The 19,464-nt window shown below is 32.2% G+C and overlaps 1 protein-coding gene across 1 annotated transcript in view; it reads left to right on the top strand.

The window, feature by feature from the left end:
* LOC148307853 (cell adhesion molecule Dscam2-like) overlaps positions 1-19,464 on the top strand; it is a 196,539-nt gene that overhangs the window by 160,455 nt on the left and 16,620 nt on the right. Inside the window, exons 8-16 of the mRNA XM_088262768.1 lie at positions 4,428-4,527; positions 7,104-7,285; positions 9,959-10,109; positions 13,728-13,879; positions 15,243-15,333; positions 16,808-17,132; positions 18,041-18,176; positions 18,998-19,117; positions 19,198-19,374. Coding sequence (XP_088118894.1) covers positions 4,428-4,527; positions 7,104-7,285; positions 9,959-10,109; positions 13,728-13,879; positions 15,243-15,333; positions 16,808-17,132; positions 18,041-18,176; positions 18,998-19,117; positions 19,198-19,374 — 1,434 coding nt within the window. The remainder of the gene's footprint in view (positions 1-4,427; positions 4,528-7,103; positions 7,286-9,958; positions 10,110-13,727; positions 13,880-15,242; positions 15,334-16,807; positions 17,133-18,040; positions 18,177-18,997; positions 19,118-19,197; positions 19,375-19,464) is intronic.

Raw genomic sequence — 19,464 nt, 5'->3', positions numbered from 1 at the left:
TATTTTATGTATTTTTAGATCCTAAAATCAGCAATCCAAGATTTTACTCTTATCCCGCATTTATCTGTTTTTCGATTACCAGGGGGGTTCAACTTAATACAAGTGATTTTCACTCTAATATTTATATTATATTATCCTGGACTGGTACCTGAAGCGGAGGGCTGATCACCTTTCCTTCACGTGTTAACGATCAAGATAACACTGCGTTTATATGACGCAGTGCTCTATGCACCATTGGGTTCGGATGAGGGTTTGAATGACCTTATATGTTTTTGCACTATATTTTGATAGTAAATGAATATTAATTAAACATTGTTTTTTTTGTGTAATTCTGAAATTTCTTAATTTGGCAGGTGCACCTTGAACAGAAAAAGTTTGCGTAACGCTGAACTAGTGGATAGACAATTTTTATTTTCACATTTTACAACAAAGTTTCGACTATCTACTAGCCACTCGCCATACTCCAGCACTCCAGTCTGCGCGGAATGAATAATTCTAACGACGTCGAACAAAGCCAGAAAACATTGTGGCTCGCTCGACCGCTCCCTTTCTACTGATGAACAAATATCCCTCCGTTCCGACCATTTTCAATACAATATAGACTGTTTAGCCATTCCAGCTTATTTTTCCACTTGTTAAATTGTTGCGGAAGAATTTTGCATTCGGATCGTTTAATTTTATTTTATTTTCAGCGATTCGTCGGAATTACGTAAATCCTCTTTCTGCCCGACATCGCGCAAACTTTTACTTTGTCGGTTTGTTTTATGATTATTATTATTACGTTTTGATAATCGGAACAGGAGGTTGAATAGCACTTCCTCCCAGAGGAAATTGGAAAATAAACATCGGTTTTATCATTAATTGCTTCGCTGGAGTTATCAATTTAATTTGCGAAATTTCAAACTTGAGATTAATAGAAGGAAGAGATTAATATAAAGATTAGTATAAAACTGTCGCTTTTAGAACCCCATCCCTTAACCCTCCGAGTACGCATTTTTTTTAACTTCACCGTCATAGGAACATATTTCAAATAATGTACTTTTTACATTAAACGATTTCAATACAAAGACCACTGTCAACTCTCCGAAACATCAGTAGGAGGATAATTTACGGGTTATTTAAAAAATTAAACAGTTGTTTAATACCACTAATTTACTTTCATTTCATTACACCACTAGTTACCAAAACCACAGATATGTTCATCAACAGGTGATAAAAACACATGCTGAGTTAACCTTCTAATTTATCTTGCAAAATAATACGTATAACTTAGTTTTTGTAATCACTTGTTGATGAAAACGTGTATAGTTTTCAAAACTAGTCGTGTGTAATGAAATAAAACTCAACAAGCGGTATTATATAAGTGTTTATTTTTTTTAAATAATTAATATCTTATTCCACAGAGTTAATGGCAAATCAATAAATAATATAATATACGGGTTAGTCAACGAAACGTTCATATAAATATTTTGCTCACATTCAAATTTAACGTTTATAAAATGTGAATAAGGTACTATTACAGAACGATACATTGCTTACACTGATTCATAACGTGTTGTATTTATGTATAATATATTGATATGTACCTACAACCTAGGCACCTCCCACGCGTAATATTTCTTCAACGAAATGTTTCAACGTAGATATCACGTTTTGAGTCGAACGCTTTATATTTTCTTTGGCCCTGTCAAAACCAAATCCCAGGGCAAAAACAGAAATACAACTTTTGTTATCTTGTTTCATCCCCTTCGTAAGGGATGGTTTAGAGTACGAGTGCTTAATGGCGGAACTGACCGAGTCATAGGCGAGCGGGGAGACTTCTTGCAAAAAATAGCCCACTTCTTGCAGCGGTGTTTGCGCAGGGATTACTGGCAACACCGCCTGAGGCAAGAATTTAATAAGGTGGAATTGAGATAGAGGAAACGGAATCCGCTGGGAATCCAATTGGACGTTATTTACGGGTAACACTCTCGGGACCCTGTAATGTCCGTAATTTCCGCCTTCCACATTTTTACGAGTAAAACAAACAAATGTTGGTTTGTGTGTAACACAATACGTTGGAAGCTAACATAAATAATTCGCTCGCTCCTTTCAAGAACGTCATAAATCAAAAGTTTAAAAATATAACACAATGTATTAAAAATAAATATCAAGCCACTTATTCAACTTTTAACTCTGCAACAGATCTTTTTAGGTAAAACCTGAAGGTTTTTTCTCCATTTGAAAAATATTTAGTATATTTAAAAAAATATATTAAACAATACCTTTTCTTCAAGATGCAAAAACAACATTTTCTACCCTGTAGCGGGTAAATATTAAGTTAAAAATATGCCTCTTTTGCTGGGATATAGTCAATTTTCTAGGTATTCCGAAAACATGCACCACTGAAAATTGACGATTTTTGAAATATGACGTTCTTGAAAGGAGTGAGCGATATGAGATTTGCAATTGACGAGAATGTGCTAAAAACACTTCATAAAACGAATATACCAAACTGTCAAATGTAGATTGTATTTGACCTTATGATGGAATGATTATTCCGAAGCTGGTAGTCATGAAGTAGTGTTTTTACACAAAGTGAACAATGAATGATAAGGTGAGTTTTATTTTACCATTCCACAAAGTAAACAATGCTTTTAATAAACAAAATACACCAAACTTTATTCCAAATTACCATCAAACCATCACGGACACGGCTTCAATGTCAGAGGTAGAGAAATTATTGAACTTCCACCAAAAAAATAAAATCGCAAAATTTGTATTATAATATTTAATTTTTTTGTATATTTCCGTCGCTTTGTGCCACAAATGCTTAAAAATCACAGCCAACGTACTTTTTGAAGATGACGATTCGTAAAATTTTACGAAATTCTCAAAAATAATTTATGTTGTAAGACATATCTATTGTGTAAAGTTAATTAAAAGTTGATTGAAGATTGCGTCACTTCACGCAATCATTTATTTTTATAACTCTTTCTGAACCTGATTCTAGAATTGTGGTTATAATTTCTAAAATGATGAATCTTAGCGCATTTTCACTATGAAATTTTGAATTAATTGTTATTATTATTTTGTTTGTGAATAAAAATAATACTTGACACTGGCAGAAACATCCTTTCACTGAGTGACTGCCAAATAAATTAAAAAATAAAAATAAAATATTTAAAAAAAACACACGTCTCGAGTTTTAATAATAAATTGTTTAATGAACAACATACACTTAAAAAAAAACTAATCTTCGTTTTAAAACTCAGTGATGGCTTTTTATTGTAATTTTTAATTATGTGTATGATGAAATACAAATAAACAAACACATGAACTAATAATATAATTAAATTGGTTTTAAACCGTCTCTCAATCATTGAAAAACAGAGTTGAAATTTCAACATTTAAAGTAGTGTTTTCCAAACTGATTGATAGTTTTTCGTAAATTTCTCCCTAACTTCTTCGCTAGGGAATTCTACCCTTGCATCTAATACCCTAATTTCTAAAGTAATTAAATAGTTTTGTGTTTAGTTTGGAGTAAATGCTGTCTACTAGTTTCCCGACTGAGAAATAATTTCCATTCTAAGATCTTGCACGAGGATGGTTTGAAGGTTTTTTTTTTATCAAACATTTGTTTATGGAAGAAAATTATAACTTTAGTAGAAATGCAGAGGACCTCATTTGTATGCAAATACAGAAAAAAAATCTGGTCAGCTTATAAAAAATATATGCCATATACAATATTCAACCCAGCATGTAAGGCAACCCTTGAGGCGCGTTGACACGAGAGAGGGTATCACGACCATGTTTATTGAATTCTCCTTTTTGGTTGACTGATTGAGATTGTCAGAGGCAATATGCTTCCTATTTGACCCCTGTTCCTTACTTTTATTATATTTAATATGCTGTTTCATAAATGATAAATAAATGCATAAAAAATATCAAACGACGTACATTTTGTCTTTTAAACGAACATAATCTGAAACGAATACTACAAACATCATTTAATTGTTCGATCTTTTTTATTGTCTTGTATATGACTTATTATATTTTACACTATTCTTGTTGGTTTTATTTTTTTTAATGTCTACCCCTTAAACAAAAACTGCACTATGTAATATACTAACAGAGATATTTGATTCGTACTGTCTCCAAAAATTTGTGACGTGTAGTTTTTGCTCTGATACATATGTTTTCTACCACGTATGAAATTTTCAGTTTTACTGGTTTATAATGTATGTTATATATAAGGTACTTCAAATTGTTCTGGAAATTGTTTGATTTGCATGATTAAAAAAAAACATTAAGTTAACACGAAATTTTCGTAGTAGGTACTTTAAAAATTTAATTAAACGATTAAAAACGACGTTTTTTTTCAAGTAATATTTTACTATCTGACGTTTATTATTCAAATTTACATGTTTGAATTTTGTTTGTTTCAGAAATGAGAGTACCAGATTCTAAATCAAATGCTTCCGAAGTTGAAACACCGCTATCAAAATTTATAATTTGCCCTTCAAAGCGGAATACCTACGCCTCAAAGTAAGCTATAAAACACAATCGTTATTTAATTGCTAGTTTCGTTAATTTTAGGTTTTCAGTCATTACCGGCGTTAATTGTACATTCTGGGTACAAAATAAGTGTTTACGTTGGCTGTGTTGTATATAGATAAGAAAATACCGAATTTCCGACCACTTTTGTAATAAATTCAGTCTGAAATCAAGTATTCTTATGAACATTTGGGATATATGTATGATCCTACGATAAGCTTTTGAAAAAATAGAGCTACTTCTGCGTTACACGTAATGCGATTAAAATGTTTATGCTCCGAAATACTAAAACCGGGTTTGCTTTCAGAATTCATGTTGTAAATAAATTTAGGGACGGATTTTATCCCAAAGCACCCTTTTATCTAAAGATTTTATCCCGTATTTCTTACACTCATCACGTATGATATTTTCATTTTACTGGCTTAAAATATCGGCATTTTAAGGGTAGTCCTTTGAATCTTCTCTCTGATGGGGAACGTTGGATATGATTTATTCTATATTATACAATCCGATGGATACCTAAATGTTATATTATACGGACGTACTCAATAATATGATACTTATCTTATATACTTGATCTCCACGTTTTGTGAGCTATTTATTTTATAATTAACGTTGTAAATTTTACCACTTTATACATATGCGATATTTCCTTGTGATTTCAACATATTATTTTGTACAAATAATAAAAATATACATAATTATTCTCACGAACTCGAAGAAAAATGAGTTGCGGACATTTTTCTTATCATAAAAATCGCTTATTTCCTACATTTAATAATTAGTTCATATTTTCACTAATTTATAATAAATTCATTAACAAATCTCAAATATGTATGTATTTTCTATGTCAATAACAATACAATGTCCAATTCAGAAAATATCTACGTAATGTGTGTGAACATTTCTTAGTGGAACTGCATTTTATAAAATAAAAACAACAACTTTATAGTTTTTTCCAGTTCCATTTTATTTTCCAGGGACCAGGTTTCATCGTTCCGACGTTTGTCCAGCCTCCCATCAGACTGGTGGGAGGCTTGACAAAATTATTTGGTATTTACAAAACTAGGCAGGGGTTGAAAACCATGACTTATAAGTTTTTTTTTTCTGACAATAAGAGTTTAAATTGAATAAATTTAAGTGGTGTATCATAACCCTGTCATTGGTCAAATAAAATATAAATGGAAAAAAACTACTCAATTGTTGTTTTAGTATACCTATATAATGTTATTTTTACTTTATATATGTATATACAGCATCGAACAGATTAATTGAAACAAAACTTTTTTTTTCGTATTTTCAACACCCTCTAAAAAATATTTTGGGGGGTGTTCCTCGTATTATGGACCAGGACTGCTTCTTTCAGTGACTGAAATGATGAATAGCGAGAAGTATGACCCAATTCTACTGGAAAAGATACTACAAGAGATACATAAACTAAGGTCAAATGGTAATGGAATACTTCAGCAGGATTTAACCCACTGCCTCATATCCAAAAATATGATGAAATTTTTCACACAAAAACAATGAACTGTATTGGACTAGTCAAGAATTTTACCAGACATAAACCAAATTGAAAATTTATTGGCAATCTGTAAGAATCGGCTCTCAAAAATTGATTGCACTACGGTGGAAAAGCTCATTTTGTCCATAATTCAGGTATGGTTTCGAGACGAAAAAATGGCATCCATGTGCAAAAACCTTATATAATAGATGCCAAGAAGAGTAAAATCTTTGATTGAGCCCAAATGAGATCATATTAAATATTAATTTGTGATATAACTAATAATAAAAAAATACGAAAATACAACAACAACAATTTTTTTTTTCAATTAATATTTTCGATGCTGTATATGTATATATATATATATATATATATATATATATATATATATATATATATATATATATATATATATATATATATATATATATATATATATATATATATATATATATATATATATATATATATATATATATATATATATATATATATATATATATATATATATATATATATATATATATATATATATATATATATATATATATATATATATATATATATATATATATATATATATATATATATATATATATATATATATATATATATATATATATATATATATATATATATATATATATATATATATATATATATATATATATATATATATATATATATATATATATATATATATATATATATATATATATATATATATATATATATATATATATATATATATATATATATATATATATATATATATATATATATATATATATATATATATATATATATATATATATATATATATATATATATATATATATATATATATATATATATATATATATATATATATATATATATATATATATATATATATATATATATATATATATATATATATATATATATATATATATATATATATATATATATATATATATATATATATATATATATATATATATATATATATATATATATATGTATACATGTTAGTGTGAAATACAGTCATTAATACGTAAAATTATTGTATGCTTTTTTTTAGATGGCGAAAGTTGGTTTCTGAATTCAACACAATAAATCTGGACACAATGGCAATCAACCAGCCGAAATACAATTTGAAATATTTTAAACTCCACAGAAATGATCGGAATATGGAAATGATATGCCATACATTCGGAAAGCGTGATTTTTTTTTCGGCAAACGAAACAAACGAAGTCTGAAAGGTACGAAGCTGCTTTGTTATTTAATTATTTAACAGCGCACAAATCGCTCACTCCTTTCAAGAACGTCATAAATCAAAAAACTTGATTTTTCAGGAGAACATTTTTAAAGTTGAAAAATATAACACAATGTTTTAAAATAAACTTATTGAACTTTTTACTGTGCAGCAGATCCTTTTAGGTAAAACCTGAAAAATTTGAAAAAAATGTAGTTTTATTAAAAAAATAATTAAAAATTAAATTTCCTCAAAATGCAAAAATAACACTTTCTGCCTTGTAGTGAGTAAATATTAAGTTAAAAATATGCTTCTTTTGCTGGGATATAGTACATTTTCTTGGCATTCCGAAAACGTGCATAACTGAAAATTTACGATTTTTGATAAATGACGTTGTTGAAAGGAGTGAGCGAAATGTCGACATAATTTCAGTCATCCGTGATATTACGAGTATGTAGACTGTATGGTATAACAACATATTTTTTCAGCAGACCTAAAAAAGAGAATATAACACACTGAAACCTCGATTAGGGGCATCCCTAAATAGCGGCCACGTCTCTATAACGGTCGATTTTTTTTTTCATACGAGAAAATATAGTTACGTTTATGAAAAGATATTTATACAAATCATTATTATTGGGTAAATTACCTCTATATAAAGGTCACATTGCTTAGAATAAAGTAATTTTTAAATGGGAATAGCTCCAACTGAGGATAATAAACTCCACATGAATACGGCTTAACAGATATTGCTTTGAGAAATTGAGCACAAAAGCATCCTAAAATAGAGAATTTAGTTCAATATTTTTTGTACTTATTATTTCTTTTAAAACATATCTTTATGAGACGCTGTTAAGACCGATCACCTCCATAAAATGGCCACGTTTACATTTCAATAAAGTCCGCCTCCGTAGTTTAATGGGCAGCGAGCTCGCCTACCGTACCGGAGGTCCCGGATTCGATTCCCAGGTGGGGTCAAATACATATAAGTGATTTTTTTACGTAATATTTTTTCAATATTACCCTGGACTGGTACCTGAAGCGGAGGGCTGATCACCTTTCCTTCATATGTTAACGATCAAGATAACACTGCATTTATATGATGCAGTGCCCTATGCACCATTGAGGGGCGGATAAGGGTTTGAAGAAGAAGAAGAAGTGTTACATTCCAAAAAGGTGACCGCTATAGGGAAGTTTCATTGTAATATTTATTTAAACCATATCCGCTCCCTAAGTGGAGCACATGGAGTCCAAAAATTGTCTCCAGGCTTTTCTGACGGCTGCCAGCTCCTTTGCGTCCTCCCAAGTCAGATCCGCGCCCCAAAGTTCAAACGAGAAATGCCGACGAATTGTCAGCAGTTGTCGTCCTGGGCGGCACGAACCTGATGCCTTGTAAGAGAGGCAAGCTTGATTAAGGCTCTCGGGAGGCACGCGGAGTACATGGCCAAACCAACTGAATCGCCTTTTCTTGACAGATGTGACCAAGATTTGCTGAGTCCTACGCCTTATCTCTTCATTCCTCATTGCATCTATATTGAGATGACAAAATATGAAAATAACCCAGATTTGTAAATAATTAATATATTTAAGTACAGTAAACCCCCCTTTAACGTACATTCGTATAAAGTTTTCCCCTTTAACGTATGCGGCAGTTTTAGATTATTTTTTTTTCAAAATGTAAAAATACAATTTCAGACAGTAACGTTCTTCTGATAACGTGGAACCTATCTCAACGTTATAGGCTGGTTTACTGTACATCGAACAGGTTTAAAGGTGGGGACTGACCGGAGCATTTCGTCGTAACGTAACATTCGAGGCGAGCGTCTGACTTCGGGTGGAGTACTCGGCTCGTTGTACTGACTATACCAGCGGTTCCCAAAGTGTGCGCCGCGGCGCCCTGGTGCGCCGTAGAAAGTAAAGAGGGGCGCCGTGAGTCAATCCTCTATCATTATCCGAAACCACAAATATTCTTTTTTTTGTTGTTCTCTGTTTCAATTCTGAATTTTTATAAAAATGATAAAACTCAATTTCATATTGTGAATGTTTTAAGTGCCTATCTACCCAGCTACTATTATTGTAAGGACCTATTTCTTTGTACTTTAATTTAAACAGGGTCTTTCATTAAGTACTTCCTATCTTTAAATTTTAATGAAACAATGTATGTATAAGTTATTATCAATTTTTTTAGTTGAAAGGCCCATCAATGGCAATATGTATGAAATATAACATCGTTAAAATTTATATTATCCACTGGCACTTCGTGATGGAATTGCATTTTAATATATTATTAGATTAAAACCATTATTTTTAGCTTTTCCACTTTATTTTTATTTGACCAGCGACCGACATCATCAGACCAGTCTGATGATGTCGGTAACTACGAAACCCGGTCGCTGGTCAAATAAAAATAAAGTGGAAAAGCAAAAAATATTTGTTTTAATCTAATAATATATCGTTCAAATGTCCGCCGCGGCTTCTATGGGTGGCGCTCTACTATATCTATTCCAAATAGCTTACTAAAGTGGGGCGCCATGACAAATTACTAAACTTGTAAGGGCGCCGCGGGCTGAAAAAGATTGGGAACCCCTGGACTTTACGAATGCTCGCGTCGTAACGTGTTGCGTTACAACGAAATGACTCCGGCCAGTCTCCATCTTAACACACATGTTGTTTGGCACAGGTTCTCCTCCCGAAATGATGTACAGTTTCATTGAGCAAGCAGTCCAGCCCGGAGGTCACATTTCCCTCAAGTGTTCGGCCACTGGAGATCCTCTCCCGAGATTTGATTGGATGCTTGATAAACAACCTCTCGCCCTTTCTTCCTCGCACAGGTATCCTAATAGTTATTAAAAATGTATCGCGGTACATTTGCCGAACAAGATGGATGCTCCACAGCTCGGCTGAAACCATTTTAATACTTCAAACTTGCTAGATTCAATTTCCTGTAAAATGTGAATTAGAGCGGATATTAACATTTCAAATGCGTACCAAATAAATCTAAACTTTTCGCATTTTCCACTATCCTCTCTCATTTAATATTGTTATCAAGGATGTCATTAACGGTGTACTCTTAAATATACAATTCAGTAAGCTACATGTGTTGTCCGTGTACATTTTAATTTAAAATATCTGTACATATTGGAATTTTATTTTTATTTAGAATTTATAATGAAGAAAAAAAAATCCTTACTTTTAATCGGGTTGTGGTTCCGTGGCTAGTGTCGCGGACTCGTAAGTCAGAGTTTCTCGGTTCAAACCCACTCTACCACAATTTGATACCTATTTCTGATAATGAGCCGCTTAGACTCACAGAAATAGTATGAAATTAGTACAAATATTTCTCTTTATTAAAAAAAAACTCTTGTTTCCTGAACCGTATATTTATTTCGATTTTTTTTGTGAATACAATTACAGTGTTTTAAGCAAAAAATCAATTACGTTAAATGTTACCTGGGTTAACAGAAAATTAAGTTAGGGGCTAACGATTATCACACCTTAAATTTCGAGGAATCAAAAAATCGGTGTTATCATATATCATTATTTTAACTTACCTACGGGCAGCATATGCGTAATACTGAGAGAAATCCCAAGTTGTGTACATTGTAAAACGTATGTATTAATGTGTGAACGTTTAACTGGAAGAAATATACGTCCATCATTATTTATTCATTTATTTACATACGGCTTAAGACAGTTTTACAAAAATATAACCAAGATATCATATTTTTTTAAGTTTAACTTAGTAAATGCCACTATTCCTTAAAATCTATTGTGACACGTTTTTCGATGTATTCCACATCATTATCAAACACCGCAGGTATGTGAAGCTAATTCTCAATTTTAAAGTTAGGTCCTTGCGACGCGTCAACGAGGTAACTTTCAACGTCGCGACGTTGAAAGTTACCTCGCTTTAGATTTTAAGAAATAGTGGTATTTACTAAGTGAAACTTTAATTAAAAAGAAATAGATTTCGCCACAAAATTACTACTGAATCAATTAATGAAGATATTATCATAATAATAAAATATAGCGATAAATTGTATTTATGCACAACGTTGATTTCGTAAGGATACCGTGAACATTTAATTTTGGCATCAAATACAATAAAGAAAAAAATGTTACGTAGAATGCTGTTCATTCTCGAGTTATTATATCGTCTATACATGGTCAAATATTTTCGCGAATTTATATGGTTAACGATCTGGTTTTCCATGATTCACGACGCCAGCGAAATCCTATCTCTATTAGATAAGTTATTATTATGTTTGTCGCCATTTACACGTGAATCTCATCTTACTTAGGAACTATTCTTGGGAACACACATAATATCTAAGCATCCTTTACTTACAGAGATAGGACTTCATCGAAAATCATAGATTAACCAAATGGTCTGCCATTCGTTTGTGTGTGTACCAGCCATTAGATATTTAGACACGGCAGAATTAGTAGAGACGATTCCACCTAATTGGGTTAATTGGGGCGGCCGCTAATTTGGAGCTAATCTCAAATGTGTTAGGAGTTGCTTTACATTATCGTTGTACATCGATTTATGGAATGATACATACAGTAAAACCTCAATATAACGGACCTCCATTTAACGAACTTCGGAAATGTGTCACCTACTTTAAAAATCCGCCAAATCCATGCAAGTCAATTTTACAAAAAAATGCTAAATTCTCCGGGTAACATTTTCAAAGATTTTTCTATCTTTAGATAAAATATTATGAAATAGAGAATTTTCCCATTTTTTAATGTTTTTTCAGTATTTAAAAAAAAACACGAGACACAAACCGATAATGACGTCGTCTCAAGTTTTGACCTATCCCCGCCCTCTGATTGGCCGTTATGGGTCAGAGGGCAAGTTTCATGAATATATCGGAATTTGAAATACAACGCTGTTTTTAAGTATTTTTTAGCAGGGTTTTCAATTATGTGAATATTTTAAACAATAAAACCCACAACTGGCATTCCAATAGAGTATTTATTTTTAAATCTTATAAAACTGGATCTGGCGGATTTTGAAAGTAGGCGACACATATAACGAGCAAAAAATCAGGTCAATTGTAAAAAATAAAATAAACTTCTTGCTAATATTATACATGCAGAAATTCAAGTGTAGCCGCATGTAAACAATTTTTAGCGGCCACGATAATCACAAATTGTGTCTCAAAACTTAAAATGTACAAACAAAACTTGATTCCTTTTTTAAAGGAAGATTACTGATATCAAGCGAGTCGATATCAAACAGGAACGTCACTCACGATGAGTGTCCGAAAGCAATAAGTAAAATTCTATTTGTGTTTTGTATTGTTTATTTACATATATCTTAATACAGTGATTATATTATTTTTATGTTTTTTATTTATTTTAAACTCTTTTTTTATATAACGGACTTTCGGCTTAAACGGATACCCCCTTTCTCCAATTAGTCCGTTATATCGAGGTTTTACTGTAATGAGATTTCGTATCACTTATAGAGTGATATATAATTAGATTTCATACCGCATTATACATAAGATCGATTTTCAACAAAAAAAGATTCCGCAAAACAAATTCCTGTATATTTAACATCACACAAGCTTATACGAGTGCGGTTATTCTCAAGTGACCTAGATATTCTCGCTTTTCTCTATTTCCTAAGTAGATTCCTCCTCTGTTTCATTTCCCACATACATAGTACATCACCTTAAATTCCTCCCACTCGCATTGCAAAAATCTAGATCGCAGGATTGATCACCTTGTCTTCAAATGATCGCGTTCACCCCTCGTGATCTGATGCGGTTCCATAAGGATAGGCCCCATATAGAAGCGAATATAGGGTAATAATGTATATATTTTATTTATTATAATGTTAAAAAATAACCTTTATTTCAAATTTGAAACTTCCGCAAATAATGGTTAGATCTTATGTTTGGTCAGTACTTCTATACGGAGTTGAATCGTTGACCCTCAAGATCAGCGCTATGAACCGATTTGAGGCATTCGAAATTTGACTACACCGTAGAATGCTACCCACTCCATGGACCTATATGATCGGCAACGCAAACGTGCAAGAACAGGAAGACAGTTGTTGACTGATATCAAGGTCCAGAAGGTGTCTTATCTGGGGCATGTGCTTAGATGAGAGAAGTACGAGCTATTGTACGTAATTCTAAAAGGTAAAATAGAAGGTCGATGGACGGGGATCAGGGCCGTCGAGGCGCTGTTAAGAGCTGCCCAAGATAAGGACAATTACAGGGACAGGGAGACCTGATATGACACGAACAAAAGAAAAAAGAATTTTAATTCATTATTTACAATAGATTCTAGTTTTTTCTCCTTTAAACAGTTCCTAAATATCAATTATAATTTTCATAAAAATTATTTTTTTCATAACCTTTCGTAACCTTTCATTACATTTCATAACTTTTTTCAAAACCTTTCATAACCATTCTTTATTTCGTCTCTAGATATGCCGTTGGCCAGTTCATGGATCACGCCGGGTTCGTGGTTTCCCATTTAAACATCTCGGGAGTTCGAGTCGATGACGGAGGACTATATGAATGTAAAGCCTACAATAGCCGAGGACACACTGCCCACTTCGCAAGGCTTAATGTTTATGGTAAAACTAAATTTATATCCTTATAGCTGTTTAGATTAAATCGATTTTTAATTTAAGTTTTACTTGTTACATATCAGTATTTATTAAAATCTATCGTGACACGTATTTCGATGCATTCCGCGTCATTTTCAAATACTGTGTCACAATATGTAGATGTTAGGAAATAGTGGTATTTACCAAGTTAAACTTAAAATAAAAATGGATAAATATTACCACAAAATGACTGCCGAATCAATGAATGAAATAAGATTAAATCGATTAATTTTAATGAATGAAATGTATACGATAAAATACGAGTAAGCATACCAATTTTTATGTATTATATGTATACGATATAGTGTACCCATTTCATTAGATGTATTGTATGTATACGATATAATATGCCATTTCAGTGGCGTGCACACGATTTTTAATCAGGGTAGGTAGGTACTGAGATTAAGTAGGACTACTTAGTAAAGTAGGGCAAACACTGCTTTTCTGCTTTCTAGTTTATTTTTTTTTTTTTTGCTTTGAAAATGTGGTTTGACGGGATGCCTAGAGCTTCCGTATAATATCCGGGAATAAAGTGGGAAGCATTCAATGCATTCCCTGACCTCTACAATCAGAAATGGAATTTTGATAGGTGGTGCTGCCATCAGTTGAGAGTTTATGAGAATGTAACTTTCTCTTAGAATATGTTTGTTCATGTGTCATCCTTGGGGTGAAAAATCCAGTGTTTCATAGAATAAATAATAAAAAGGAAATGCAATCTTGACAGTTAAGCATCAAAAAATATATTTTAGGAATATTAAATGAGTATTATCATGAGGTATCACAGTGAACATATTATTTATGAGAAAATAGATTAAACTCAATTTTACGACAGGGGAAACCGTGGTCCAAATACATTTGTGATTTTTTGTTTTAATAATAATTTATTATAATACAGAAAAAAGTCATTTTACTGACATATGGATGAAGTATTAATTTATGATAAAAAACGTATTTTTTGCTACTCAAAAGTATTTTGAAGCTTTTAAAGGTTTTCTCGCATTACTTTCGGGACAATATGTCGAATCTTTAAAATCATTTGGAATTTTCATGCGCGCGCTTTCGGCACTTTCAACAAGTAACTCGCAAAGAGTGGAACTTCTAAATGTGGTTAAATCTACATATGCAGACGGTTACTTTGCAAAGTACCTACATAAGAGTCGAGAGAGCCGCGTTTTGTTACTTCAGAACCCACTCTACCCTACTTTAGAATGAAGTTCCAAATGTCTTAATTTGTGCGGGTACCTATTTACGTTTATATTATGCTAGAATCCACTAGGAACATATATCTTTTAAATTGTTCGTTTACTAATTGATATAAATTGATTTCCAGGTGCCCCCTATATAAGATCAATCAGCACATTAAAAGGAATAACCGGAGGAGATATTACAATCCTTTGCCCTTACTATGGATACCCGATAAGGTAATGAAATATTAACACTTCGACTGAGTTATCTAAAGAATTTCTGAATTTTTCAGACAAAACTGATTTTGATCATTAAAAAAACGCTTGACTTTATGGCATTCTTTCAATTTCGACGAAAGACGTTCTGCAAATAAGTGTGTAGAATATTTTGAGATTTAACACTAATTTGAAATTAATTTGTACGATTATGAGTATGCAACCCTGAGTATCATGGTCATTGCTGCTAATTCCTTTTTTCTACCAACAATTCATTCTCTTATTTTCTTTCTAATATTACATTCATAACCTTTACTTACGTCATCTGTATCCCCTCAAATATATTCCACTCTTAAATTTATAGCGAAGTAATGACTATCCTCTCTTCATGTAATCAACGATCGAATTAATACTACGTCAATTCTATGCGGTACCCTATGTACCTGTTGGTTGAGAATAGGAGTTGACGAAAAAAAACTCAATCCATAATGGTACTGACTTAATCATTTTCGTTGATTTGAAATTAGTCTAAAAAAAGTTTCCAATTTCAATAAATATCAAACTGCATTTTTGACTCAATTACTTTGATTTAAATTAAGACAATGAATACTTAACATCTATGGAATTACAAAAAGTATTTTGACAGTTAATATCTTTGATTGTTTTTTATTAGCAATACAATTTGCATAATTAGTAATCTAGCGATTTTTTTAAAATTACCTAACATCCAAGTGACTCTGAAATCTAGCTACGGCTTGTGAACACCGCTTTTCATGACCCTACTCAGGATTCAACTTTTTAAGTTTCATAGCCTATGCCTACTCGTGAGTGAATTTACTCTTTATGTTTAAAGTTACAATGATTAAATAAAACACTTGTTTTTATACCACTTGAGTTTTATTAAAGACTACTAGTTTCAGAAGCTAAACTTCCATCATTCAGGTCTGAATAATAATAACTAACATCATTGAGTTATTATTCAGACCTGAATGATGGAAGTTAAGCTTCTGAAACTAGTAGTCTTTAATAAAACTCAAGTGGTATAAAAACGAGTGTTTTCTTTAATCATTGTAACATGTCTTACCACAAAGTTAATGCCGAAACATTAAAAATATATGTTTAAAGTTTCTATAATTTCATATAATTCATGAGTGAAAATTCCAGGCAAAAACACTCCCATTATAACTGTAATGAATTTACATTAAAATCGAACATTTTTTACTGAACTAACATCATTGAGTTATTATTCAGACCTGAATGATGGAAGTTTAGCTTCTGAAACTAGTAGTCTTCAATAAAACTCAAGTGGTATAAAAACAAGTGTTTTCTTTAATCATTGTAACATGTCTTACCACAAAGTTAATGCCGAAACAATTAATAAAATATGTTTAAAGTGACTATAATTTCATGTAATTCATGAGTGAATATTCTAGGCAAAAACACTCGCATAAATAACTGTGATGAATTTACATTAAAATTGAACATTTTCTTTTAGCTATGTTAAATGGGAATCTGGTAGGCACAAGATAAGCTCAAATCCGAGGTACAAACAAGATGGAGCGACTCTGAAGATCTCCAGGTTGGATCCGTCCTTAGACTCTGGCAGCTACATCTGCTCCGTGGCGACTCCAAGTGGAGAGTTGGCCAGGAGGGAACTTCAGCTGGTCATCAATAGTCCTCCAGTCCTGTCTCCGCTCTACTCTCCGCCCACTCTGAAGGCGGGGGAAAGAGCCCAGCTGTCATGTACAGTGTCATCTGGAGACATGCCAATCTATTTCTCGTGGATAAAAGATGGCCTTCCATTGTCTGCGTCCCTGCAGGTGAATTATAAAGTCTATTATTTAACCAGATATTATGAAAGAGTTTCTGCTCAATAAAAAAAGCTTCTTCATCTCACCAATAGATGAAAGAGACATATTTGTGTTTTTATTATTAACACAAATATTTCAATTTCATGCTATTTCTGTGAGCCTAAGCGGCTCATTATTAAAAATAGGTATCAAATTGTGGTAGAATGAGTTTGAACCTAGAAACTCTGACTTAAGAGTCCGCGACACTAACCACGAGACCACCACCCGAAATTCTAAGTGATTAATGTACAATGATTCGAAATTGGATCATACATATATGTATATATATAACTTCCATAAATTTGAACAGTGTGGTTGTCAATCATAGGTAGAATTGGAAAATGTTAAACGAGTGTAAAGTGATCACTTAAACCAGCCTATGACGGTCGTAATCCCCCTTAATGCCCAGGCTTCCACATTCTTCTTCATCTTTGTTGAGTTAATAATTCAAAAAATAATAAGTCTATGATGCTATTCATGGGGACATTTGGAGAGTTTTATGATTATTACCATTATATGCAGTGATGTGCTACTATGGGTTGCTGAAATAATTTGTGTTAGGAGAGGTAGCTGTTGAAATACGGATTTTTAACAGCCACCTCTAAACTTGAGCAAAAAACGCATGCTGCTTTGATATGATGTAGTGCCCTATGGACCATTTGAATGCGGTCAGGTGTAAAAGAAGAAGAATATGTAGACATTTTCCCAGACCATAAGACTGCCTTCGCGTTTCTTACCTCAATTCAATACTGCATAACGATGCAGTATTGAATTTTCATCTTATTATATATGCATGATGTCACTCAAAATTCTCATCATTGGCCATCAATGAGAAATTAAAATGTCTGTAGGTATTTCATACAAGTACTTTTTTCTAGATTGAAGAGCATACTGCGGAATTCTTCAATTATCTGATATTTAAGAGTCTGTCTTCCAGTCACAGTGGTTCGTATACATGCACAGCTACCAATTCTGCAGGGAAAGTTAACACATCCATAGAACTCATAGTAAAAGGTGAGAAATCATTCATGAAGGGTGGAAAAATTTACCTTCAAATGTTTTTTTTCATATATTTTTTTGTTGCCTTAGAAAATTCTCTTTGCCTTTCTTTATGTACAAGGATTTAAAGCATATTTAGTTTTATATGTCTTAAAAGTGATAGTGGCTGTGTGTAGTTCATAATAAATTTATAAGGTTGATCCCTACAAACAATACACTAGACACAATTGATTAAATATCTTATTTCAATCGTATAGTGAAATAAGGAAGGAATGCAAAGCTGAGATAAGCATTATCGATAAAATTAAGAAAGGTGTGTTGAGATGGTTTGGACATGTAGAACGAATGAGTGAGGAAAGAACGGTAAAACAAATTTATGAGGCGAATGTTAGCGGGAAAAGAAGCAGACGAAGACCGAGAAAAACATGGCACAATCAGGTATGCCAAATACTTGAAAGTGGTCAGGTTAGGAGTCGTAACAATCGGCGGGTATGTATGAGGAGATGCATGAACGTGGAAGAGGCGAAGAATGTTTGCAAGGACAGAGTGGTGTGGCGCTCTATTCTCTCTGCCTACCCCTGCGAGGAAGCGGCGTGATGGTTAGTTAGTTAGTTAGTTTATCAATCAAGATTTGTCACAAAACTCATTTATTTGTCTTATTAGTCTTGTTATATTTTCTAAATAAGACATTACTAAATCCGATAGATCTTTATGTCTTATTGCCTCATCAATTTTGGTCAACTGAATACCTTCATTTGCACATTCTATTTCCAATTAAAATTAAATTTTGTCACCATCAACTGGTATTTCTGGTAATGTAATATTTTCACTTCCAGTTCCTCCGTATTGGCATTATGAACCTCAAGATATATCAACTCTCCTAGGAAGTTCTGTTTTTATGAACTGTGACGCAAAAGGTTACCCAGAGCCGAGAACATACTGGTCAAAACAACACAGTAAGACTTTTTTAAATCGTCTAAAATAATTCATAAATGAAAACTGATAACAACTCATACATTTCTGTATCTCTTTTCAGATAAAGCGAGTGAAGACTATGATCTACTTATACCGATAAATTCACACTTGAGTATTTTCAATAATGGCTCTCTCTTCATTAATTCCATCACATCCCAAGATGAAGGAAATTACCGCTGCACGGCAGAAAATGGAATAGGAAATATTTTATACAAGAATATCAATGTGGAAGTCAATGGTATTTTATATCTTTAATGATTTCACTATGTAATGAATTGTTTGCCTCCATATTTAAGAAAATCCAAAATCAAACTCTACTTTTTCAAAA

This window comes from Brachycentrus maculatus, unplaced genomic scaffold (genome assembly GCF_059751285.1).
Source record: "Brachycentrus maculatus isolate JH-2025_06_01 unplaced genomic scaffold, ASM5975128v1 h1tg000188l, whole genome shotgun sequence".
Taxonomy (NCBI): Eukaryota; Metazoa; Arthropoda; class Insecta; order Trichoptera; family Brachycentridae; genus Brachycentrus; species Brachycentrus maculatus.
This window is presented reverse-complemented; position numbering and strand designations above follow the sequence as displayed.